General features: G+C 64.3%; 1 protein-coding gene across 2 annotated transcripts; it reads left to right on the forward strand.

Annotated features, from left to right (window-relative positions):
- Positions 1 to 5,008: 5,008 nt before the first annotated feature.
- Positions 5,009 to 22,070, forward strand: TERT (telomerase reverse transcriptase). 2 transcript variants are annotated; one of them, XM_068990695.1, is made up of 16 exons: positions 5,009 to 5,227; positions 5,332 to 6,658; positions 8,693 to 8,888; positions 9,898 to 10,078; positions 11,869 to 12,048; positions 12,615 to 12,770; positions 15,324 to 15,419; positions 15,820 to 15,905; positions 16,610 to 16,723; positions 17,441 to 17,512; positions 17,919 to 18,107; positions 19,465 to 19,591; positions 20,137 to 20,198; positions 20,651 to 20,775; positions 21,450 to 21,587; positions 21,967 to 22,070. In XM_068990695.1, the coding sequence occupies exons 1-16, from the start codon at positions 5,009 to 5,011 to the stop codon at positions 22,068 to 22,070; spliced, it is 3,372 nt and encodes a 1,123-aa protein (XP_068846796.1). The 2 variants fall into 2 exon arrangements, with proteins under 2 accessions (XP_068846796.1, XP_068846797.1); XM_068990696.1 differs by lacking the exon at positions 17,919 to 18,107.
- The last annotated feature ends 1,010 nt before the right edge of the window (positions 22,071 to 23,080 follow it).

The following is a 23,080-nucleotide window of genomic DNA, read 5'->3' on the forward strand; positions in this document are numbered from 1 at the left end:
ACTTGGGTCCTGGCCGCAGCCTTGGCCGTCCCACACCGTGGCCACAGATCTGAGGGTGCCTGGGTCGGGGGGCAGGTACCATGCACCAGGTGTGCCGTCCAGTGGGCACAGGCCGGTGCCGGGCACACCAGTGTGGCCCGTCCCGGGCTGCCCTCCAGAGCTGGCCGCCCGTGCCCTCGGGGCCGCGGCGCCTCCAAGGCCAGCGGCAGTGCTCACAGGACGGAACCTGCTGCTCGTGAAGGACAGCCTGCTCATCGTCTGAACCCCCGGCCATGACCCCGGCCAGGCTCCCGGGGGGGTCGGAGTCTCTGGGATCCCCTTTCCTCCCTCCGCCCAGCTCCACCCTCTGCACCACTGTGGGAACTCCTCACAGACTAGGGGTGATGGTCCATCGCTGGCCCTGCAGACACCCTGCCAGCTCCCCACGGGGTCCGCAGTGTCCAGCCATGCACATGCTTTCGTAAGCTTCACAGTTGGGTTTATGTGTAATTGGGAGTTGGGGGGGGTCTCCGCTCGCCCCTTCGGTGACAAACGACACGGCAGGATTTGTCTCCCAGCATAGAATCCACAGAGGAGCCAGAGATCAAGCCGCCAACAGCCATTAGGTCCTGAAGAAAGCAAGGGAGCTCCAGAAAAACATCTGCTTCACTGACTGCATTAAAACAAACTGGAAAATTCTTAAAGAGATGGGAATACCAGACTGCCCGGGGGCCGGCGTGAGGAACTCCGCCCATGGCAAAGGTCATGAGGAAGGAGGCTTGGCATACGCAAAGGCGTGATCAAGCCTCAGGAAACCTCCTGTTCCCGAGCATCTAACCCCAAAACCAGAGTCTGTTTTATGCTCTCACCTACACCTCTGACTTTACGGGGGGCTCTCCTCCAAGCCTCTGACTTTACAGGGGGCTCTCCCCAATAACCGTTTCTCTCGGAGAAGGAGTAAACGTGCAGCTCCAAGGCAATACAAATTCCTGGGCGTGACAAGAGTGTTTCAGCTTACGGACTCCTCTGAAGGTTATCTAGCCCACCTGTATAGGTTTGTCCGGCCACATGTGATTGTTTACAGCCTCCAAATCTGAGAGGCACGAGATGTTTTAGACTTACTAAAGGCAAATTCTTTTGGGGAGTTAGAAATTATTAGTATAGTGGGTTGGTTAGGAATTATATTGGTGAGGGGTTCTTCATTTGTTGTGTCAATAATTGCTGCTAATTCCCTGCCCTGGGTGGGACAAGGATGTCTCAGGTCAGACCTCTCTGCTGACAGACTAGCTTGTGTGACAGGATTATCCATACTGCTGCCACTACGCACATGATTGTTTACTGCCTCTTAACCATAAACAGCACAGAGAGTTTTGGAGTATTTTGAGAGTCTTAATTAGCACAGGGCTTTTTCTTCTTGTTGAGTCAATGATTGCTGCCAGGCCTCCATATCCTTAGGCACCTGGGAATATATTAATCAATGTATTTGGAATATAGCAAAGGAAATATAATAGTTTTTAAGGTTAGCAATACTAGACTTTTTGAGTTAATGGACTTTCTCTTTTATAATAGATCACTGTGCTTTGTTATAAATCAGTGTCCTTGTTATGTAAAAATGTAACTTTATCATATCTTAAGACTAAATAGATCTTAAGGGGAGCATTGGTGAAAGGATTTTCATTTGTTGGGCTGATGTTTGCTGCTAAATCTCCATGTTCCCTACCCTTATAATGAATATAACTAACATATAGGAGAAATAAGTATTAACCTTTAAGCATATAGGAGAAATAAGTATTAACCTTTAAGACTAATCATGTTAACCTTGGGTTAAATAAATTCCTTTCTTGATTGTAACTTACTACACCCTCGCCCTATAGGAATGTAACTTTATTTGGAGGGTGGTGCCTGGTTTAAGAAAAAACACCCTTGGAAGAAATAACTTTTTTGGTTATCAGAAAGAAAGGATCATAAAATGTCAGCAGGTCTCACTCATGGCCAGAAGATGATGTACCTTTCTTTATACATTTATGTGAAGCACCTGATTTTGATAGAGGTCAGGACTGCTGACTCCCACGTGACTCTGTATTCATCCCTATGTGTAACAAAAGGTATATAAGCAAACCCAAAAATAAAGAAATCGGATCAGTTTCCGGAAAGACTGATTCCCCCATGTTGCCTCTTTCTTGCTCCCGTTTTTCTGGCTGAATTCCCATCTGGAGCATGGACGCTATTCCATGTAATCCAAGTTATTCAGCCTCTTTTTCTCCACTGATCTTCCTACTATCTCTCTATATCTGTGATTAAATATGTATTTTTCCAAAGATGCCGACTCCGTCCCCACCTTCGAATCACCCTGGATCCACCGGGGCTGGACCCCGGCACCAGACCACCTTACCTGTCTCCTGAGAAACCAGTATGCAGGTCAAGAAGCAACAGTTAGAACCAGACATGGAACAACAGACTGGTTCAAAATTGGGAAAGGAGTATGACAAGGCTGTATATTGTCATTCTGTTTACTTAACTTCTATGCAGAGTACATCATGTGAAATGCCGGACTGGATGAATCACAACCTGGAATCAAGATTGCCGGGAGAAATATCAACAACCTCAGACTGCAGATGACACCACTCTAATGGCAGAAAGTGAAGAGGGACTAACAAGCCTCTTGATGAAGGTGAAAGAGAAGGGTGAAAAGGCCGATCTGAAACTCAGTAATAAATTAAGATCATGGCATCCGGTCCCGTCACTTTATGGCAAATAGAAAGGGAAAAAGTGGAAGCAGGGACAGATTTTATTTTCTTGGGCTCCAAACTCACTGTGAACGGTGACTGCAGCCATGACGTTAAAAGACACTTACTCCTTGGAAGGAAAGCTATGACCAACTTAGACAGCATATTCAAAAGCAGAGACGTCACTTTGCCAACAAACTATGATTTTTTCCAGTTGTCATGTATGGACGTGAGAGTTGGACCATAAAAATGGCTGACTGCTGAAGAATTGACGCTTTTGAACTGTGGTGTTGGAGAAGACTCTTGAGAGTGCCCTGGCCTGCAAGGAGATCAACCCAGTCAATCCTTACGGAAATATTTACTGAAAAGACTGATGTTGAAGCTCCAGTACTGGCCCCCTGATGCCAAGAGCTAGCTCGCTGGAAAAGACCGGCGGGCAGGAGGAAAAAAGGGTGGCAGAAAACGAGATGGCTGGATGGCTTCTCCCATTCAATGGAGATGAGTTTGAGCAAAGTCCGGAGGTGGTGAAGAACAAGGAAGCCTGGTGTGCTGGAGTCCATGGAGTCGCAAAGAGTAGGACATGACTTAGTGACTGAACCACAGAATTCCTTGTTTAGAAACATCCCAGTGTGAAGTGTGACACCCATCCACCGCCTTCTGGAAGTTCTGGAATCGGATTTTGTATTTTGTCATAAGCCAACAATATGACATTTTTCTGAGAACACTTTCGTGTTTTACGACGCAGACACTAACAACACTGTCAGCTTTCCGGAGACAGAGCAGTGTCCGTGTGGCAGTGCAGACCGTGTTCGGGAGACGAATGGTTTCCAATCATGCTAGGAAAGTCTCCCTACCTTGGGCTTCCCCTGCGGCTCAGCCAGCATGGTACTCATCACACAGCCTGCTTCTTCTCCTCCTTTTAAAACTGTTTTCCATGTTGGTTTCTAGTCGCTGAGAACACACTTCCCAAGGCTACGCCCAGTCCCCCACTGGCGGAAACAAGCCAGCTTGAAACCTCGCAGTGCTCACAGGGTGAACTTCCAGGAGAGCCACCCACGGTCCCAAGGGCTACCAGCGAGGCAGACCGGAGCAAGCAGGATGGACACGAAACTCCGCCGGTGACGGAGGGAGAGCGGAGGCCTCTTTAAATGCTATGGCCACGAAGAAAAGTAATTTCTGACCAAGTTTTGTAAAGTTATGAAATATTAACCATTTGTTCAGCCATTCAGTGTTTGGGGAACTCAGGTGTATCATTTGTGCAAGCCTCCCAAGACCCAGAAGCTTCCTCTTTCTACTCGAACATCCTGCAAGCGTCTGGGTTCGGGTGAGACGTCATTAGGGTCACTGCTTTGAACCGTGCCCCTGGACCTGGGTCTCTGTGGCTGGGCCGGAAGGTGAGGCCCCTGCTCCTCCTGGGGTTGTGAGCCTCTGGGCAGGCCCTCTGACCTGTCTTCGTGGCGCTTGTAGAGGGCAGGGCGGCTCTGGGTGTAAAGAGAGTCACGAATGTGTGCCAGGAGCCTGCAGGTGGTGGCCCAGGGAACCCGCGGCTCCGTTTCTCCCCTTCCTTTGCCCTACCCATGGGATGGGTGATTAACAGAGAGCTGGTCTGGGGATTTCTGTTTATGGTGAGGATCCCGCATGGAAGATCCCGCAAAGAGAAAGTACAGCCTGGAGCCAAGGAAACCAAGCCCGCAAGGCAAGTGCTGCTGCTGCCGGCTGCCCACCGCCCGCTGCCCGCTGCCCACCGCCCGCCGCCCGCGCCGGGGAAGGCTCCAGGAACTCCCCTGCGGAATGGTCGAGGATGCATCTGCGCCCCCTCGGTTTCCCCAGGCCCGCCAGGCAGGGGCGGTGGTCCATTCTCTCCTTCGCACAAAGTTACGCATTCGCTGCCATGAGCCCCTTCTGGACCCCACAGCATCCCTCGCTGCACGGTCACGGCCCGCGTGTTAAAGCAACCCACCCGAAGAAGCTGCTCCCCGGGGACGCCGAACACACCAGGGCCCCCCCCCCCCAGGGACCCTGCCTTCTGGTCCCCTCCCTCGGTACCACAGAGCCTTTCCACTGTGCGACCCCTCGCGCGACCCCTGCGCCCTGAGAGGGCTGGCGGCGCGGGGCTGCGGAGACCGCCCGCGAGCAGCCGCGCGGAGGGGTCCAGGGCCTCGTCGTACCTGGGCGCAAACACAGGGGCCACGTCCGCGGGCCCGAGGGCGCGCAGGGGGCGGGGCTGCGGGCCTCCGCGACCCCGCCCCTTCCTCCGCCCGGCCCCGCCCCTTCCTCCGCCCGGACCCCTGCTCCTCCGCGCGATGCCGCGCGCGCCCAGGTGCCGGGCGGTGCGCGCCCTTCTGCGGGCCAGCTACCGGCAGGTGCTGCCCCTGGCCGCCTTCGTACGGCGCCTGCGGCCCCAGGGCCGCCGGCTTGTGCGGCGCGGGGACCCGGCGGCCTTCCGCGCGCTCGTGGCTCACTGCTTGGTGTGCGTGCCCTGGGACGCGCAGCCGCCCCCTGCCGCCCCGTCCTTCCGCCAGGTGGGCCGTCCCCGGGGAGCCTGGGCGGGCCCGGCGGGGTGATGGCGGGGGCGGTGGGAGGGGACGTCCCCGTGTCCCCCGCGACGCACGGATTGTCCCCGCAGGTGTCCTGCCTGAAGGAGCTGGTGGCCAGAGTCGTGCAGAGGCTCTGCGAGCGCGGCGCGAGGAACGTGCTGGCCTTCGGCTTCACGCTGCTGGCCGGGGCCCGCGGCGGGCCGCCCGTGGCCTTCACGACCAGCGTGCGCAGCTACCTGCCCAACACGGTCACCGACGCGCTGCGCGGCAGCGGCGCCTGGGGGCTGCTGCTGCGCCGCGTGGGCGACGACGTGCTCACCCACCTGCTCTCGCGCTGCGCGCTCTACCTGCTGGTGCCCCCTACCTGCGCCTACCAGGTGTGTGGGCCGCCGCTCTACGACCTCCGCGCCGCCGCCGCTCCTCGGCCCACGCGGCAAGTGGGCGGGACCCGGGCGGGCTTCGGACTCCCGCGCCCGGCCTCGTCGAACGGCGGCCACGGGGAGGCCGGGGCGCTCCTGGAGGCGCGGGCCCAGGGCGCGAGGCGGCGTCGGGGCAGCGCGCGAGGACGACTGCCTCCAGCCAAGAGGCCCAGGCGCGGCCTGGAGCCCGGGCGGGACCTCGAAGGGCAGGCGGCCCGCGGCCCGCCCCGCGTGGTGACACCTACCCGAGACGCTGTGGAAGCCGAGTCTCGGGAGGGCAACGTGCCCGGGCCCTGCCGCCCCTTTCTGGGCGGCGAGCGGGGTGTCAGCTCCGCGTCCTGGCGGCTCTTACCCCCAGAGGGCGAGCCGGGTGCCGGAGCGTGCGCCGAGACCAAGCGGTTCCTCTACTGCTCCGGAGGCGGCGAGCAGCTGCGCCGCTCCTTCCTGCTCTGCTCCCTGCCTCCGAGCCTGGCCGGGGCGCGGACACTCGTGGAAACCATCTTTCTGGACTCGAAGCCCGGGCAGCCAGGGGCTCCCCGCCGGCCGCGCCGCCTGCCCGCGCGCTACTGGCAGATGCGGCCCCTGTTCCGGAAGCTGCTTGGGAACCACGCGCGGTGCCCCTATGGCGCGCTGCTCAGGGCGCACTGCCCGCTGCCGGCCTCTGCGCCCCCGGCGGGGCCAGGCCATCAGAAGCGCCCTGACGCGGGCGGCTGCCCCTCGGAGAGGCCGGCGGCTGCTCCCGAGGGCGAGGCGAGCTCGGGGCGCCTGGTCCAGCTGCTCCGCCAGCACAGCAGCCCCTGGCAGGTGTACGGCCTCCTGCGGGCCTGTCTTCGCCGCCTGGTGCCCGCCGGCCTCTGGGGCTCCCGGCACAACGAGCGGCGCTTCCTGCGGAACGTGAAGAAGCTCCTCTCCCTGGGGAAGCACGGCAGGCTCTCGCAGCAGGAGCTCACGTGGAAGATGAAGGTGCAGGACTGCGCGTGGCTGCGCGCGAGCCCAGGTGAGGCTTCTGGTGGGGGGTGCTTCTCGGTAGCTCCCCATCTCCGCTCTCGGCCTCTGACCCTCTCTCCCACCCAACTTGCGTGGATACCGGACTTCATAGAGGTTCTGGGCCTGGGAAGGGGCAGTGGAGGGGGGGACTCGTGGAGGGCAGGGCCGCACCTGCAGGTGGGGCACCTGGAGCCCCCGGTGGGCGTGGCTTCGGTGGTTCATCTTCTGTTTCTGACCTCAAGGTTAACTGCCTTGAACGATGCCCCCTGATAGGAGTGGGAGCTGGGCTGAAAACCCTCGTGGGTGGGGCTGGGAGGTAAGGCTCGGGGTTCCCCAGCCGGCTCTGGTCAGCCGTCTGCAGACCCAGTGAGTTCTCCTGTGTGTCCACCAGGCCAGGGCCACTGGCGGCCGGCGCGGGAGAACTGTGTCCTTGACTGAGGCCCCGGGCTGGGCGGGCACAGAGGGGAGAGCCGGCTGCCGGCCGGGTCCCAGGACAGTGGGCAGCTGCTGGGGTGCAATGGGACTTTCTGTGAAGCTGGGCCTTTGGGGCCCCTCCCTGTGTGGTGGTCTGGGTGTGATGTGGGGCTCCTCCCATGCAGCCACCGCCCAGCATGTGTGCAGTGCAGAGCCGGGAGCAGCAGGGCCAGCCCCTTCCGTGCGCTCCCCGGTCTGACCCCTAAAGTCCTGAGAGCTTGACACCCAGAGCTGGAGCCAGGTTTGGCCCCCTCGTTGACTCATGAGTCAGCTTTGCTCATGAGTGTCTGCTGCTGCTGCTGCTGCTAAGTCACTTCCATCGTGTCCGACTCTGTGCAGCCCCAGAGACGGCAGCCCACCAGGCTCCTGCGTCCCTGGGATTCTCCAGGCAGGAACACTGGAGTGGGTTGCCACCATGAGTGTCTAGCGACTCTCTTTACCTTCAAGTCTGTTTCCCTGCCTCCCCACTTGCCAGTGTTTACTGCTCGTGCTGTTTGCCCTTATCTGGGTTTTACCGTCAGCCTCTCCTGTCCTGTGAGCACGCGTAGCGTAGGTGCCGTATCGCGGCCCTGAGCCAACCTTCTACGCGTCTGTCCGATCCCGTCTGACCGTCTGGGCGGCTTCCCTGGCCTTACACTTCTCTGTGCTGACCCGGTCTGGGCGTCTTTCTCATCTTCCCAATTTGCCGCTCTTCCTGCGTCCTTATTCCATTTCCCGGTGTGCACTTTTTTCACGTGTGTGTGGGTGTCTCGTCTAGAACTAGCTTTGTGTTCTCCGTTGTCCTCGGGGTGGCTTCCTTCCAGCCGTAGCCTCGCGTGTTGGGATCGGATCACAGCTAACTGTCTCCGGCTCAGCCAGCCCTGCTCTCACTGGCCCCTCGCAGTCGGTGTGGGCGTGGCTTCACCCCCTCCTCTTTCCTTCGCTGGCTACTCACCGTCCTGTCCCAGACCGCCTCCGGGCCCCCTTCCTTGTCCTCTGACCCGGTTTCTGCCGGTGAGCCCCTGGCTCTGTCGGCGCTGAGGCCCCTGTGGCACAGCGTAAACCACAGAGGCCCCCGGGGCGTGTGTCCGGAGCCGGCAGCATTGGGCATTCCTCAGCACGCGGGGCCACCTCTACGTGCCCCTCGTGTTCAGCCTGCAAACCCCCGGGCATTTCCAGCCCCTGCGGCCCAGTGGTGATGCCTGAAACTGCAGCGCGGCCCCCCCCATCCCCCCACCCCCCCCCGCGCGGACAGCAGCCCCGGCTCCCCTAGTCTGTGTGCGCAGTGACAGGTGCTGGGGCTCTGGGTCCACTCTGTCCGGCAGGAACATACGTGAGCGCCATGACTCATTCAGAATTTTCCAGTAGCCGCAAGAGGAAAAAGAAAGGGGAACCTCATTTAAAAACATTTTTATCAAAGCGCAGCGATCCGGTAGCATCGCTTTAGCCCGTGATCTGGGGAGGCTCCTTGCCTAGTTACCCGCCTTCTCTGCCCCCTGCTCCTAGTCGCTGTGGACTCGGAGGCCGTGGGTAACCATCCCAGCCTGCGGGGGGCAGCGTGGAGGGCGAGCACCGGCTTCTCTCCTCCCAGGGGCTTGCCGCGTGCCCGCCGCAGAGCACCGCCGGCGCGAGGCCGTCCTGGGCCGCTTCCTGCGCTGGCTGATGGGCGCCTACGTGGTGGAGCTGCTCAGGGGCTTCTTTTACGTCACGGAGACCACGTTCCAGAAGAACCGGCTCTTCTTCTTCCGGAAGCGTGTCTGGAGCCAGCTGCAGCGCCTGGGCGTCAGGTACGCGGGGGGACACCCGCGCCCGCACGCACGGACCCGCCTGTCTTCGCCTGCCGCCAGGGGCACCAGGGGCACCGTGAAGCAGGCCGCCCAGGGGCTGAGTGCCCGCGCAGCAGCCACGAGCTCTGTCCCCTCCTGTCGTCTGTGTCCTCTGTGAAGGCCTGGGTGGCTGTCAGTGGACGGGGACCCAGCCGGGACGGGTTGGGGAGCCGCCTGAGACAGGAGCTGGGCCTTTCCAGGCGTTCCGCGAGAGATCTTGGCTGAGCGTCTGGGCGAGGGAGGTGCTCTGGGTCAGGGGCGGAGCCGAGGTCCCCGAGTCAGGAGCTAAGTGGGGGTCCCCAAGCATGTGGGCCGGGGTCCCTGAGTCAGGAGTGGATCAGGGGTCCCTGAGCACGTGGGCCGGGGCCCGTGTCCTCTGGCATCTGGGGAGCCTCTTGAGGCCTTTACCATGGGTCTGAATGAAGGCACCCCATTCAAGCATTTCCTGGCATGTAAACTGAAGTGGGCAGCCCAGCTCTTCTTGTGGGGCCCCTGTGGCCTGTCCCCCGCCTGGTGGACGCTCGAGTCCCGCCACGGGCTTCCTTCAGGGCCACCAGCCCAGGGAGCATACTCCCTGCAATGGCCAAGAGGTGGGAGGACCCCTGCCCATCCCTGTGGATGGTTTTGGGGTGAAGGCCGAAGCTTACGGATGACAAAGAGCTGGCTGGTCCGTGGGGAGATGATTCTGCTCCTCCCAGGGGTTCCACCAAGCACCCCCTGCCTGTTCCAGGAGGAGAACATGGGGTCCCTGCCCACCAGCCTCCTTCAGACCCCAGAAGTACCTGATGGCCAAGCTGCCCACACCCACTCCAGACCCCAGGGTCTCCCCAGCGAGCCATCCTGTCCAGTCCTGGTCCGAGCTCTGTCCACCAGGAACCGGGCATGCCGGTCATGAGCTTTGCCCACTGCATGGGCACGGGCACCCACCAGGCTGACCTGCCCTGGCTGCCTGCGGGCGCCTCTGTTTCAGACAACACTTAGAGCGTGTGCGGCTTCGAGAACTGTCAGAAGCAGAGGTCAGGCAGCACCAGGAGGCCAGGCCGGCCCTGCTGACGTCCAGGCTCCGTTTCGTCCCCAAGCCCGGCGGGCTGCGGCCCATCGTGAACGTGGGCTGTGTCGAGGGCGCCCCAGCGCCGCCCAGAGACAAGAAGGTCGCTGCTCACGTTGTTCTGGGCCGAGCGCGTTGAAACCCAGGCCCAGTGGCTGTGCCCAAAGTCCCGGGGTGTCTGGGGGCCGCGGTGAGGTCCTGGGGAGCCAGGGGGCATGGCTGGAGGACTCCTGGGTCCAGAGAAGGAGCTCCCAGTGAGGCCTGTCCTGCAGAGTGCCAGCCGGGCTCTGAGACCCCTCTGTGCCCCCCTGTCTCCTGGAATCCCCCAGGGGGCCATTGTGCTCTCGGGATGCCGGGCAGAGGGGTATGTGACGTCTGTTACCAGCCTGCTGGGGTCCCCAGGACCTCACCCCTGTGCTTGGCCCCATGACTGTCCCCCAACACCGCCCCCCCCCATCGCTGCGTCACCAGCAGCTCCTGCCCCTTCCAGAGCCCCCTGGAGTGATTGGGGTGATTCTACCATTAGTGACAAAGAGAAGCCGTCACTGTTGGTGGGGGCTTGTCCATGAACAGTGACACGTGGCTCACCCGCTGTGGGGGTGTCCCCCAGGAGGCAGCGTCCCTTTTGCTGGGTGGGAGGATCAGGCGAGGGGAGGGACCCAGGGTTTGGCTGCTTGCCTTTTCCACAAGTGGTGTCCGTGATCCCAGGATGGGTCCCTGGGGAGACCCAGGGTCTGAAGTGGGTGTGGACAGCTTGGCCATATGGTCTTTCTGGGGTCTGAGGGGGGCTGGTGGGCAGGGGGCAGCAGAGAGCAGGGATCTGTCCCTTGTCCCTGGGGGCTGTCTGACCCCAAGTCCCCTTGGGGATGGCCCCTGGGGGCTGTCTGACCCTTGGTGTCCCCTTGGGGACGGCCCCTGGGGCTGTCTGACGCTTGGTGTCCCCTTGGGGACGGCCCCTGGGGGCTGTCTGACCCTTGTTGTCCCCTTGGGGACAGCCCCTGGGGCTGTCTGACCCTTGGTGTCCCCTTGGGGACGGCCCCTGGGGCTGTTTGACCCTTGGTGTTCCCTTGGGGACGGCCCCTGGGGGCTGTCTGACCCTTGGTGTCCCCTTGGGGATGGTCCCTGGGGCTGTCTGACCCTTGGTGTCCCCTTGGGGATGGTCCCTGGGGCTGTCTGACCCTTGGTGTCCCCTTGGGGACGGTCCCTGGGGCTGTCCAACCCCGAGTCCCCTTGGGGACGGCGCCTGGGGGCTGTCTGACCCTTGGTGTCCCCTTGGGGATGGCCCCTGGGGCTGTCTGACCCTTGGTGTCCCCTTGGGGATGGCACCTGGGGGCTGTCTGACCCTTGGTGTTCCCTTGGGGACGGCCCCTGGGGCTGTCTGACCCTTGGTGTCCCCTTGGGGATGGTCCCTGGGGCTGTCTGACCCTTGGTGTCCCCTTGGGGATGGCCCCTGGGGCTGTCTGACCCTTGGTGTCCCCTTGGGGATGGCGCCTGGGGACTGTCTGACCCTTGGTGTCCCCTTGGGGACGGTCCCTGGGGCTGTCCAACCCCGAGTCCCCTTGGGAACGGCGCCTGGGGGCTGTCTGACCCTTGGTGTCCCCTTGGGGATGGCCCCTGGGGCTGTCTGACCCTTGGTGTCCCCTTGGGGACGGTGCCTGGGGGCTGTCTGACCCTTGGTGTCCCCTTGGGGATGGTCCTGGGGCTGTCTGACCCTTGGTATCCCCTTGGGGATGGCCCCTGGGGCTGTCTGACCCTTGGTGTCCCCTTGGGGATGGCCCCTGGGGCTGTCTGACCCTTGGTGTCCCCTTGGGGATGGCCCCTGGGGCTGTCTGACCCCGAGTCCCCTTGGCCATAGTTGCTCTGGCAACACTCCCGTCTGGGCTGGGCCCGCAGGTGCAGCATCTCAGCTCGCGGGTCAAGACGCTGTTCGCGGTGCTGAACTACGAGCGAGCTCGGCGCCCCGGCCTCCTGGGGGCCTCGGTGCTGGGCATGGACGACATCCACAGGGCCTGGCGGGCCTTCGTGCTGCCCCTGAGGGCCCGGGGCCCAGCCCCTCCGCTCTACTTCGTCAAGGTGGGTGCCCGTTCCCACCCCTATGGAGAGAACCAGGGCTGCAGGTGACCCTGTGGGTCTGGCCCAGCTGATGTGGGACGTGACCGCCTCCTACAGCCCCGTGTGTGCCAGGATGGGTCACCCCTGGTGGAGTCACGTCCATGTTAAACGTGACTCTCAGCTTCTCCTGTGAGCTGCAAGACAGGGGCCCAGCTCCCGGGGCAGAGGCTCTGTGCCTCTGGAGTACTCTGGGAGTGCACCCCACTTCCCGGGGCTCCTGCCCTCCCTCCAGGGAAGGAGACACCTGCTCGGACCCTGGGCGGGGTGCCCTGTGTTGTGCCCTGGTCGTCCAGGATGCCAGCCTGCAGCTCAGAGAGGGCATGCAGGCCAGTCCGAGGGGTGCTCAGAGTACAGGGGTGTGGGGAGTCTCAGAGAGAGCCCCCGGGGGGCAGGGATGGGGGTACAGGGCCTCCCCATCCCTCATGTTCGATTCACCCCAGTACTGGCTGATGGCAGGTCAGGACGAGCCGGACCCAAAACTCGGGGTTAGGGGTGAACGTGTCCTCAGGCCCCCTGTTCCCACATAGGCGGACGTGGTGGGGGCCTACGATGCCCTCCCCCAGGACAGGCTGGCCGAGGTGATTGCCAACGTGCTGCAGCCACAGGAGAATACGTACTGCGTGCGCCACTGCGCCGTGGTCCGCACTGCGCGCGGGCGCATGTGGAAATCTTTCAAGAGACACGTAAGACCCACGGGGCCTGTGCAGTGCCGGGGGCGTGGCCTGCGGGGGCGGGGGGCGCACGCTCAGCACTGTGGAGCCGCGAGGACCACTCTTGCTGGTACTCCCATCCGGTCCGCCCCTGCCCTAGGCCTGACTGCATGTGAGCGGGGGACCCTGGCGGCAGCAGAGCCACACGGGTCTCCCGAGGTGTCCCCACGGCCACAGAGCAGCACCGTGTGTGCCCCGGGGCGGGGGGGGGCGTCCTTCAGCAACTCCGAGGCTGCGCCGCCTTCTGCACGCACGTGCGTCATGGGGTGGGCGGCGGGGCCGCTTCTCCCCCCAGGGATGGTGGCCTCAGGCCAGGAAGGGCTGGAAGAGGACGCGGGCGCTGGGTGGACCCCGAGGCCGTGGGGGCTCCTAGCACTTGTCTCCTGCCCAGAGCAGCGTGTGTACCCGGAGACACGTGGGTGGACTCCCGGGAAGCGCTGGGGAGGGTGCACAGGGAACCTGGGCCCAGGCACCGCTGAGCGTGTTTGTGAGTCCAGGGAGTGTGATGCAGGGAGCTTGGGGGAATCTTGGATGTGTGGCACGGGTGGGGCAGCACCCAGAGGACGCCCCCCGGCCCCCCAGGCCGCCTCCTCCGGCAGGCAGCAGGCTCAGCTGTCTCTAACCTTGTGACGTGAAGCAAGCATGCTCTCCCTCCGGTCCGGTTTCGGGGGTCCGGGGCCCAGTGTGGCGGCCTCCGACGCTACCAGCTGAGGCCCAGCCTTCCGCCGGGTGGGCGTCTGCTGGTTCATGCCTGGGTGTGGACCCAGGTGGTTGCCAGCAGCCCTGTGATGCGCTGTTTGTGGAGACAAACCCTCATCCCAAATCCTGGGGGGCGGATTCCAGGCTTGTGTCATTTTAGGAGACATCACCCGAGAGGTGCCAGGTGTGGTCCCGCGGGCCTCAGAGGGTCCAGCGGGCGGTGTTGGGGGCCCGGAAGGGCCGGGCTGCAGCCTGCGGCCAGGCCGCAAGGTGGGACCACACAGGCCCGTCTCTGGGACCAGGTCCAGGGGACCGGGCTCTGGGCACCTCGTGTGTCAGCCGCCCGGCTGGCACGTCTTCTGGGGGCATTGGGGGGGCGCCCGTCCAGTCTCCCCACGTGGGACCGTCTGCCTCCTTTGTTGTCTGAGGGGATACGCCCACGCTCTGGGGACAAGCCTCTGGGCAGTCCTGGGTGCTGTCTCAGCCTACCCCGCCTTCGCTGTTGCAAGTGGAGGCTCCGTGAACGGATGCTTTTCACTTTGATGGACCCAGCTTCTCTGCCTGAAACCGTGTTGCACTTGCGCGGCCCGCCTGCTGTCCGCCTGACCCCTGCTCTGTCAGGACGTTTGTTATCCCAGCTGCCGCATTCAGGCGGGGCCAGTTTATTTTAATTAATTAATTAGGCTGCCCCAGATCTTAGTTCTAGTGTGGGGAATGAGTCCCTGGCAGGGACCGAACACGGGCCGCTGCTTTGGGAGCTTGGCGTCCTAGCCACTGGGCCGCAGGGAAGTCCCTGGGGCCTGTTTTGAACCAGCTTGTGCGCCGATGCTGTGATGTGCCCGTCTCTCCTCCAGTCTGGACTCCGCAGGCCTGTCTTCTGGTTCACGCGTCTGCCCTTCTCTGTCTCTAGTTTTAAACGCATCTAACCAGCCCTTAGGCTTGGCAGCCTGTTTTTCAGGTTTGGAAATCCATGTTGGTTTTTCTCACAGGTTCCCGGTCTCTGGTTGACTGCCTCAGCTTTGCCTGTTGTGTGAGCAGTGTTATCTTGACTGATTTTAAAAATTCCAGAAACTGGCGCCTCCCGGGCCCGCAGGCAGTCTCCTCCTGTGTCTGTCTGTCGTGTGAGAGGTTTTGGTCACACCTGGGCCTGTTTTTCCACAAAGCGCAGACTTTGAATGGGAGCCGTAATGGGTGGGCTTGTGAGTCCTCCTTGGCGGGTGGTATCTCCCCGACAGTGGCGCCGTGACCTGAGTCCTGCAAGGGTTTCTTGCGGACAGCGTGGCGTCTGGCCTGCCCCACTCCCCCTTCCCCGGTGTCCGCTGCAAGGGGCCCCCAGGCCCAGCCCCCTGGCTGCTAGGACCGCGTGCTCAGCTCAGCGTGGCTCCTGGGGTGCCTGAGTGAGGGTCCTTGCTCTGCAAGCCCCCCTGAGACGCCGTCAGTCCTGGCTGCTTCAGTTCAGTCCAGTCTCTCAGTCGTGTCCGACTCTTTGCGACCCCATGGACGGCAGCATGCCAGGCCTCCCTGTCCATCACCAACTCCCGGAGTTCACCCAAACGCGTCCTTGCTGCTTAGTGGCCCTGAACCCCACAGTCTTTCTGCCCAGTGGGTCCCGGCCTTGGGGAGAGGTCCGGGGGGAGGTGGGATGCACCCTGAAAACCAAGACCCCAGCCCGTCTGTGTCCACACCTCCCCGGCGCCCCCGGCGGCCTGGCATTTTCTGCCCGGTCACAGTGGCCGTGGCCAGCCCCCCAGACTCTGAGCGCTGCCCTGAACACCATGCTGTCGGGGGCGGGGTGTCCACCCACCTCACCCTGTCCTTGGCCGGCAGGTGTCCACCTTCTCGGACTTTCAGCCGTACCTGAGGCAGCTCGTGGAGCATCTGCAGGTGACAGGCTCGCTGAGGGACGCCGTGGTCATCGAGCAGGTGGGTGTGGGCGCCCACACCCCGTGGGCTGGCCGGTGCAGACGCGCCCCTGCCTTAGGGCACCTCCTCCTGCTCCCAGGCCTCCCGCACCCCCGCCGTCCGTGGCCCCTTTGCACTTTGCTGCCCGTCTTCTCCCTCTGTTTTGGCCTTGAGGCCACAAGAAGGCGCATCCACCTCCTCCAGGAGGGCAGAGGGCTTACCCCGCCGACCTGCCCCTGACTGAGCCCTGTGGGGACGCACTTCCTGTGTGAGCGGGTTCCCCACCGGGGCCTGGGCCCTCGGGGCTCCCTGCCGCACGTGGGGCTCCCTGCCGCCTCCCTGGGTGCGGGCCCATTCCCCCGGGCCACTTGCCGGCCCAGAGTGGCGTCCACTCCAGCCCAGCGCCCGCCTGCCTCTGCAGAGCTGCTCCCTGAACGAGCCTGGCAGCAGCCTCTTCAACCTCTTCCTGCACCTGGTCCGCAGCCACGTCATCAGGATCGGGGGCAGGTAGGTCTGGGCCCCGCCTGCCCGCTCAGCGCCCGCTCAGCACCCCAGCCCCGTGGCCAGGGCAGCAGCACACGGCCCTCCACTTACGGGACGTGCTTGGGGTCAGAGGGCAGCTGGGGGTTCTCTTAACGTGTGTGAAAGCACATCTGCCCTGGTGGCGCCCGTGTGAGACCCCTCTGGGTCCAGGAGGCTTCGGGCTCGTGGCCTCGGCTGTTAGAGGTCAGTCTAGACCCTGGGGCCTTCTCAGGGGTCGTGAATGTGCTCCAGGCTCAGGGGACTTTCTGCTTAAAGGATGTGCCTTCGTTATCGTTACGTCCCGAGTAAGGACAACGCTCCCGGCAAGGCAGTTCCGGTAAAATGTAAAATAGCACAGACTCCTGGGGAGGCGCGGTGCCTGCTGCGCAGCAGGGGCGAGTTCGCACGCGAGCGCAGGTCTGCACACGCGTGGAAATGGCACCAGGCGGAGGAGATCCTTCTCTGCGGGAAAGGCCTGGAGCCTGACTCCTCCCCAGGGCCGCCACCCCTCGTGGAGTGGGGTCGTGCTGCGTGTGGCAGGGCTCCGTGGGGGGTGTGACAAGCGTGTTGATTCGCGTCCCCAGGTGGGAGCGGTGCGCGCACACCTGTGTGTCTGCGCGTGTGTGTGTAGATGTGAACGTGAGGCTCGCCGTGGCCAGCCCACCTGCTGACCGCGTCCTGCCCCCCAGGTCCTACATCCAGTGTCAGGGGATTCCCCAGGGCTCCATCCTGTCCACCCTGCTCTGCAGCTTCTGCTACGGGGACATGGAGAACCAGCTCTTCCCCGGAGTCCAGCAGGACGGGTACGGCCCCCGGGCCGGCGGGCGCGGCCCCCGGGCAAAGGGCGCGGCGCTGTGGCGGTGGGCGTGGCCCCCATGGCGGAGGGTACACCCCTGTGCGGGCAGGTGCAGGCCCCGTGCTGGCGGGTGCGGGCCCCGTGGCGGAGGGTACACACCCGTGTTGGCGGGTGCGGGCCCCGTGGCGGAGGGTACACCCCTGTGCGGGCAGGCGCAGGCCCCGTGCTGGCGGGTGTGTCCCCGTGGCGGCGGGCACGGGCCCCGTGGCGGAGGGTACACCCCTGTGCGGGCAGGCGCAGGCCCCGTGCTGGCGGGTGTGGCCCCGTGGCGGCGGGCGCGGCCTTGTTGGGGCCCCTCTGTTTCCGGTCTTGGGTGCAGAGGGTGCTGCACGCGGCTGGGAGGTGGTGCTCAGCAGGCCTCGAGCAGGGAGTGAGCATGGCTTGCCCCGTGGCCAGGGCGTGTGGGCGGCACCGAACCCGTCTGCTCCCAGCCCGACTGCTGGGACTGCTGGGCCCTGCTCGTCCCGGCCGGAGCCGAATCCCACGGACACTGGTCTGTGGTTGGCTCTCTGGAGAAGATCACTTTCTTCGCGTCCGGCTGAACTCAGACATTACACCTGGCACCGTTCACCGGCCCCGGGAGGACGCCGGGGGCGCATGGCGTGTGTGGGCGTGCGGCGGTGTGTCAGGGTCTGCCCTCACCGTGGGCTCTCTCCATGCCCAGGGTGCTTCTGCGCCTGGTGGACGACTTCCTGCTGGTCACCCCTCACCTAACGCGGGCCACAGACTTCCTCAGGTGAGGTCCCCCGTGTGTGCGTCTCTGCACGCGCCTCCCAGCTCGTGTCCTGCAGGCGTGTGAACAAGGTCCTCCTGTGCGTCCCCGCACCTCTGGGGAGCGTCCTGCGGCACGGTCTCAGGGCTCCAAGAGCCTGGCGTATGGTCCCAGCGTCCACTCACGTTTCAGGGCTGGCCTTGGGGCGCCCCTGCTCCCCTCCTCTGCCACCGGCCACCCTGGGGCCTGATCACAAGCAGCAGGTCGCTCCACAGAGCCGGGCCGTGTCCAGCCTTCCGTGGGGGCCCGCGGTCCCAGCCCACCCTCCGTGGCCTGCCTGCCTCTCTGGGTGCTGGGTACGCTGCCCAGCGCCCCCGAGACACCCAGTGTGGCCCTGTCCGTCCGGCGCTCACACGGCGCCCGGCCGCAGGACCCTGGTGCGTGGCGTGCCCGAGTACGGCTGCCAGGTGAACCTGCGGAAGACGGTGGTGAACTTCCCCGTGGAGCCTGGGGCCCTGGGCGGCGCGGCGCCCCTGCAGCTGCCGGCCCACTGTCTGTTCCCCTGGTGTGGCCTGCTGCTGGACACTCGCACCCTGGAGGTGCATGGCGACCACTCCAGGTGAGTGACGGGCCCGGGGCCCTGGGGGGTCAGAAGCCACACGGTGGGAGGCGGGGACTGGCTCTCCGAGTCAGCGGTTTTCCGAGTGTTTTTCATGAAAGGGAACCACGTAGCGGACTCGGGCGCAAGCGTGTTCCGGGGGAGGCGTGTGGCCGTGACCCGGAGAGGCAGGACCTGCCGGACACGAGCCCCAGGTCTCACTGGGCTCTGGGGTTCATGGTCCTCTCTGGTCCGTCAGGGATGCGGCTTCAGGGCACGTGTTCGGCTCTGTTGGTCCCTCACCGGTCGATCCTTCCTGCGGCCTCTCCGGGCCGTGTGGACGCGTCTGCGCCCTTAGCACCACGTGGTCACCCTCTGTGTTCAGCGTCTCCTCCTGGGCCCCCGTCCCCGTGGGTTAGGGACCTTGTGCTGAGCGTCTCTTCCTGGGCCCCTGAACCTGTGGGTTAGGGCCCGTGTGCTCAGCGTCTCTGCGTCTCTTCCTGGGCCCCTGAACCTGTGGGTTAGGGCCCGTGTTCAGCGTCTCTTCCTGGGCCCCCATCCCCGTGGGTTAGGGCCCGTGTGCTCAGCGTCTCTGTGTCTCTTCCTGGGCCCCCGTCCCCATGGGTTAGGGACCTTGTGCTGAGCGTCTCTTCCTGGGCCCCCGTCCCCGTGGGTTAGGACCCGTGTGCTCAGCGTCTCTGCGTCTCTTCCTGGGCCCCCGTCCCCGTGGGTTAGGACCCGTGTGCTCAGCGTCTCTGAGTCTCTTCCTGGGCCCCCGTCCCCGTGGGTTAGGGCCCCCCTTATGCGCTCATTTGACCCTAGTCGTCTTCTCAAAGGCCTTGTCCCCGAACGGCCGTGGAGGCGGGGCTCACCCTGTGAATTTGGGGATGCGGTTGAGCCCCTGGCGGCCCTCTCTCCCCGCCTCACCCTGGGATGGTGCAGCGAGCCCCAGGCTTTGCACAGACGTGGAGGGCTGAGGAGCAGTGTGGCTGCAAGCGTGTCCTCTCCGCTGTGAGGATTGAGCAGTCTCGGGGCACTGCTGGATGGGGCTACCCTGTCCTGCGCTGCTAGCCCAGTCCTGCTGGGGGGCTGGGGGCTGCCCCCAGGTGCTCCCTGGGAAGACGCGGGGCGGACGCTTGCCGTCCGCGGTTCCGTGTGTCCACCTGCTGCTCCCGACACCCCCTGCGTGTCCACGCACTGACTGCGCCGGTGAGTCGTGACCCGCCCACTGTTGTGTCTGGGTGCCGGTGAAGCTGTGACCGTGTGGGGGACAGGTAGCCTTCCTGGCCAATCAGTGTAGCTGAGGGGCGGGACATTTAGGTGTGGGTCAGTGTTGGGTGGACACACTTGCTTCCCCGGACCCCACCCTGTCTCACAGTTATGCCCGGACGTCCATCAGAGCGAGTCTCACCTTCACCCAGGGCTTCAAGCCTGGGAGGAACATGCGTCGCAAGCTGTTGGCGGTCTTGCAGCTCAAGTGCCACGGGCTCTTCTTGGACCTGCAGGTGGGGGGCAGGGCCGCGGAGCACGGGGGCAGCTGGCCCATGTGTTGTTATTTCCTGGGGGAGTGGGTGGGCAGGTGCACACTTGTGTGTGAAAGGACGTTGGTCACCACATACATGTACGTGTGACCGAGCGTGTGGACGTGCACGTGTGCTTGTGTGAAAGCGCATTGGTCATCACACACGTGTATGCATGACCGAGCGTGTGGGTGTGCATGTTTGTGCAGCTGTGTGCATGCCTGTGCCCACAGCGCTCACCCCACCGTCCTCGCCTGGTCCCTGCTCGTCCCCTTGGGCCGGGCCTTTGTGGCCCTTGCTTGTCCCCGTGGGGCCTGAACCGTCGTCCTGCCAGGCTCCCGCCCTCTCCCTTCCCACGGGCCTGGCCGCCTCTGAGGGCCCCTGGGGACCTGGTGGGTTTCCCCAGAGAGGCCACCGGGTTCTTACCGGGGCGACCCTTTTTCCTGCTCCGCTTGATGAGGCCAAAAAGCAAACTCAGGAATGCAAAGCGAGAGGCGCCGCCAGCGTGCTCTTCTCTTTCCCTTCTGAAGGTGAACAGTCTCCAGACGGTTTTCACCAACGTGTACAAGATATTTCTGCTGCAGGCCTACAGGTGCGTCTGGTGGGGGATGGGTCTCAGCCGCAGCGCCGCGCTCGCCCGGGACCTGGGGGGGCACGCTGTCCCCAGTGCGATAGGCAGCCCCTGTGTCCTTGGTGTCCTTGTCCACCCTGGGAACGCTGCTCTGTCCCCAGGGAGCACTCAGGGGTCTCGTCAACAGCGGGAGGGCTGCAGGGCGGGGCAGGGCAGGTCAGGGAGCAGAGATCAGTGTCCGCAGTGGCCCCCAGGAGGGGCAGCGGGAAGCCGCACCATTCGGCACAGACCAGCTTCCGGAACATTCCCCGCCCTGGGGCCATGCCACCCGCCAGATGCTGAGCCAGGGCGCAGGCAGCTGACTGTGGAGTCCGGGGCTCGTCCACCCCGAGCCAGGCTCGGCCTGCATGGTCTCCGTGGAGCCCCTCGCGGGCAGCATGGGGGGCGTGTCCTGACGGGGCCGCCGCCCCCAGGTTCCACGCCTGCGTGCTGCAGCTGCCCTTCAGCCAGCCGGTCGGGAGCAGCCCCGCGTTCTTTCTCCAGGTCATCACGGACACAGCGTCCCGCGGCTACACCCTCCTGAAAGCCAGAAACGCAGGTGCTTGGGCGCCCGGGGCTGAGGGCCTGCGGGGGGCGGGGACTTGGGCTGCAAGTCACCCACACCCCGCAGGCAGGAGACGGGGCCAGGGCGCCTCTGCCTTGCTGGTGGCTCAGGCCCTCCACTGGCCTGTCGTCCGCTGCCAGCCTGGAGTGACCGGGCACCTAGGCACCGGCTGGGGATCCTCCCCTGCGTGCCCCGCCTGCTCGCGGGCAGCCCTCCTGTCTCGGTGCCCTGGGCATTGGGTCAGCCAGGCCAGGGGGCAGCAGGAGGCCCTGGGCCGCCCTTGCCCACAGTCGGGAGGAGCCTGCTGAGGGGCCCCCATGTGCTTTGGGGTCACCAGCCCTCAGCTCGGCCTTCCTGGGGCATCCCTGTGCCCGCCCCCATGGCCTCGGCCAGGGCCCTGAGGACCCGTCCGAGGTCCTGGCTGTGCGGCCTGTGAGGCTTGTGCAGACTTACCGTCACTGTCCTTGTTCGTGGAGGTTTCTTGGAGAAGTTGAAGGAAACATCTGTTGTCAGAATTGCCTGGGCTCCTATCGGGGTGGCGCCTGGGATGAAAGCGCTGGTTTTCCGCCCCCAACATTGTCCCACAAGCGCACTGAGGGCTCTCCGCCTGGAGGCCCTGGTCTCCCCAGCACGGCGTCGGGCAGGGCCTCAGTCATGCATGTCCCCAGGGGCGTCGCTGGGGGCCAGGGGCGCCTCCGGCCTGTTTCCGTCTGAAGCGGCACACTGGCTGTGTCTCCACGCCTTCCTGCACAAGCTGGCTCGCCACCGCGCCACCTACAACCGCCTGCTGGGGGCTCTCCGGACAGGTGGGTGTGGGCGGACACAAGGCGGCCCCTTCGGGCAGGTGGGTGGGCCCAGGAGTTTCCACGAGCCGGGGTCACAGCCCTGCCCCGCCCAGGGCACACCCAGCCAGGTCACGCCGCCTCTCACTGCCCTTCTCGGGGCCTCCTCCCCACAGCGTCTGCCCACCAGCCCCCTACCTGCGTCCCCTCGGGCGCTGCACAGCTGCCCCCGTGGCTCCGGGCGTGATGGGTTGTCTCCCCTTGCTGAGGCTCGCACCCCCCAGCCCGCTGGCACACAGCCGGCCCAGCGTGGGTGCCCGCGTGGCCTCAGTGGTGTGCCTGGTGAGCAGCGGTCTCTGGCGCACCCCGCAAGGGGCTCTGAGTGCATCCCCCCGCTCCACAGCCCAAGCGCGGCTGCACCGGCAGCTCCCAGGGCCCACACGTGCCGCCCTGGAGGCGGCGGCAAACCCCGCCCTGACCGTGGACTTCAAGACCATCTTGGACTGACCATCAGCCCTGCCCACAGCCGGGGGTGGGCTCTGGAGCCCATGGGAGGGGCCTGCTCCACGGTGAAGCCTGGGCCCCCGCGAGAGCCCTGGGGAGGGGCCCCCGCTGCCCTGTGCCCCTCCAGAGACCATGCATCTCCAGTAGCTGACCACCATGCCCGGCAAGATGTGCGGGAGAGCCTGGCAGGGTGGTCGGGCATCGGAACAGGGAGTTGGGGGGATTGTCACCCCTCTCCCCTGCACTGGACTGAGGACACACGTCTGTCCAGCGGCTCAGAGGGGCCTCGGAGGCTGAGTGGGCCCTGCCCGCTGCTGACAGTGCGCCTGCGCCCCGCCTGGCCCTCGGTCCATGCCTTCCCCCCAACCCGCTGAGCTCGAAGTCCAGCCTGCTGGGTCTTCCCCGCAGTCAGCTGCTGGGGTCCCCGCCCTCACCCCTGGCCCTGCCATCCCCTACGCCTGCCTGCCCCTCCACCTCCGCGGGCACCTGGTCCCCGCCCGGCCCTCGGTCCATGCCTTCCCCCTCCACCCGCTGAGCTCGAAGTCCAGCCTGCTGGGTCTTCCCCGCAGTCAGCTGCTGGGGTCCCCGCCCTCACCCCTGGCCCTGCCATCCCCTACGCCTGCCTGCCCCGCCCCGCCTCCATGGGTACCTGGTCCCCGCTCAGCACTGGGCCGGGGTCATTTGCTCCTCTTCCTACCCGCCCCCCATCACCGCAGCAAAGGAGGCCAGCGAGCCTCCGCCTGCCGTCTCCACAGCTTGTTGCCGTTTTTCTCTGGATGGTTGTATTAAAAGGCGTGTCTGTCAGTACCAGGTTCTGTGGTTATAAACACGCACACCCCCGCGGTGTCAGATGCTCCCGGGTCCCTGGCCTGGCAGGAGTTGGAGGGGGGTATTCTGGGGGCAGGGTGTGGCGGGAGGGGCCGGGGGGCTGGAGAGGACGCCCCTGTGGGCTGGCCCAGCACCCACCCTGCCTGCAGCGGCTTGGCCGTGCCCTATGCACACTCGGGAGACGG

This window comes from Capricornis sumatraensis, chromosome 18, assembly GCF_032405125.1.
Source record: "Capricornis sumatraensis isolate serow.1 chromosome 18, serow.2, whole genome shotgun sequence".
In the NCBI taxonomy this organism is placed as follows: Eukaryota; Metazoa; Chordata; class Mammalia; order Artiodactyla; family Bovidae; genus Capricornis; species Capricornis sumatraensis.